Source organism: Odontomachus brunneus, unplaced genomic scaffold, assembly GCF_010583005.1.
Source record: "Odontomachus brunneus isolate Ranch 3 - 2012 unplaced genomic scaffold, Obru_v1 Obru_scaffold_064, whole genome shotgun sequence".
NCBI classification, from domain to species: domain Eukaryota; kingdom Metazoa; phylum Arthropoda; class Insecta; order Hymenoptera; family Formicidae; genus Odontomachus; species Odontomachus brunneus.
The window spans coordinates 617,034-619,073 of NW_022639514.1; the positions used below are offsets into that span (position 1 = coordinate 617,034).

The 2,040-nt window shown below is 35.3% G+C and overlaps 1 protein-coding gene across 2 annotated transcripts in view; it reads right to left on the bottom strand.

The window, feature by feature from the left end:
* Positions 1-1,392, bottom strand: part of LOC116846438 (serine--tRNA ligase, cytoplasmic) — a 9,574-nt gene extending 8,182 nt beyond the window's left edge. The window contains exons 1-2 of one of the 2 annotated variants that reach the window (XM_032820241.1): positions 1,226-1,387; positions 619-1,119 (exon numbers count right to left, since the gene is read on the bottom strand). In XM_032820241.1, the coding sequence (XP_032676132.1) occupies positions 619-1,080 (462 nt within the window). In that variant the 5' untranslated portion in view covers positions 1,081-1,119; positions 1,226-1,387. Of the gene's footprint in view, positions 1-618 lie in introns of both variants that reach the window. The other variant, XM_032820240.1, reaches the window with a different exon arrangement.
* Positions 1,393-2,040: the final 648 nt, after the last annotated feature.

Here is a 2,040-nt window from a genome sequence, read left to right on the forward strand (position 1 = left end):
TTCGCTTCGCAGTAGAGAGCGACGATTTTGTAGAATAAAAAAGTTGTTTCTTTAACAAAAACGCGTCGATTGAGCCTACCTTCATCAAAATCGGAAGTGAGGCCGCTAAACTGGATAAGTATCGTTTTCTTTTATATTCCTTTGCATAAATAAATTTTAATCATAAATTAATTATAGATTGAATTTATATAATTTAATCATAAATTTGTGTAAAATAATAAAGATGTGATTTTTTGTAAGAAAATATTAACTGTTTTGTATTCAGAATTCCATACAAGAAAAGAACACTAGCACTCAGGAAGAGGAGATAAAATTCTACTGACATTAGTTGTAAAGTTTTCTATTTTATACTATAAAGAGCTTATAAAGTCATGATTTTAGTGTTGATGGATTTTCTAATTTATATAAAAGAAAATTAATAAATTAATGCATTTTAAAGCAACTAGTTTTAGTTAAAAGTTGATTCATTTAGTACTAAGTTAACAGTTATTAACTATTAATCAATAACTCTCTCTTTTGAGTTACTATTAAGTTGAAAGTTTTTAATTTTTTAACTTAACTTCTAACCGATCAACTAGTTATTACCCAATCCTGAATAGGAACATCTATCTTACACACTTTATTCTCTTCTTCATCATCGCTAACAGGTACAGATTCATGCAGATGGTTTCCTACTTCTCTAAGGGCATTGTTTCTCTCCAACTCAGTTGCTTTCAGGCTCTCATCATTCCTCTGTATTGCCTCATCAATAAGGACACGTATTCTTTTGATCTGTGTCACTGTTAACGTCTTCAGGCTCTCAGAGGTCAAATTATCGAGGTCGTCGATGATCACCTGGGGCACCGTGTCATCGTCGCCGAGCGATTCCTTCTTTTTCATTTTCTCACCGATTTCTTTGCTGCACAAGTTCTTTAATTTGTTGAAGTTATCGGCGCGATGCCTCAGTTGCCGCCAGTGTTTGTCTTTCTCGATGACAGTGTCCACTAAATAGACATCTTTGAAACGTCTCTTCTGGTTGTCACGGATCTTTTCCGGTTCGAAGCCCTTGTCCTTGCGAAATAAATCCAAATCCAAAACCATTTTTCACAATTTCACGCTTCCCAAAGGATACTCAACCAGCTGCCGAATGATGAGGTCACGTAATTCAGTATTTTCGCAAGAATATTACACTAAGATACTCTATACTTTTCTCTATGTAACTTATTATATAGATTGAAATATTTACTCAGAATATTCTAATATCCGAATGTTAACTACCAATGTTTTTCGCACAATATCCGGTGACAACTCACTGACACGCGTCAAACGTGCGTGTAAGGAGCAATATGCTTCGTGAAATAAAATGATGAAATATGAAGTGTGTTCGGGGAGCATACCAGAGAGAAGAAGGAGAGACGTAATGGGCCGGTTTTAGGGGATCCCGATTCAGCAGAATGGCTACAGCGCCTCTAACTGTGCATATAAACTACGTAGCCAATGTGCACGAACTGTCTCAGTGGGTAAAAAAGTAATGTCCACAATTCTATTTGGTGCAGAGCAGGGTTGAGTACGCATAATACTTCACGTTTTATGCGTGAAGTTTTATGTGTAGAAAACTCGAGTAATCTGCGCAGATAACTAAATGAGGTTTTTCTGTTGCATAAAACTTCCTTTAGAGCTATTCTACAATTGCGTAAGCGTAGTCGTAAATGGTTGTAAATAATTACGACAACCAATCAGAATAAAGTAATCAATGAACAAAACATTCTGATTGATTGGCTTTATAACTATTTTGTATATAAGACAAAGCATAAATATTTGTCCTGATCATGAAAAACATGAAATTTTGAATCTAGTTCATCTGTATTCTATTTTTTTAATTTCTTTATATCTACATGTACAGGGTGTCCCGAAGTCCCATGATGACCCTTGGTGAGAACGTAGAACGGATTGAGGTGAGCAAGAAAGTCCTGTGCCGTTTTGCGATATTCGCAATAGTTTTTGAGAAATTAATTATTTTGTCTCAACAAATCAGCGTACAGAAAGCGGCAGCGGAAAGAA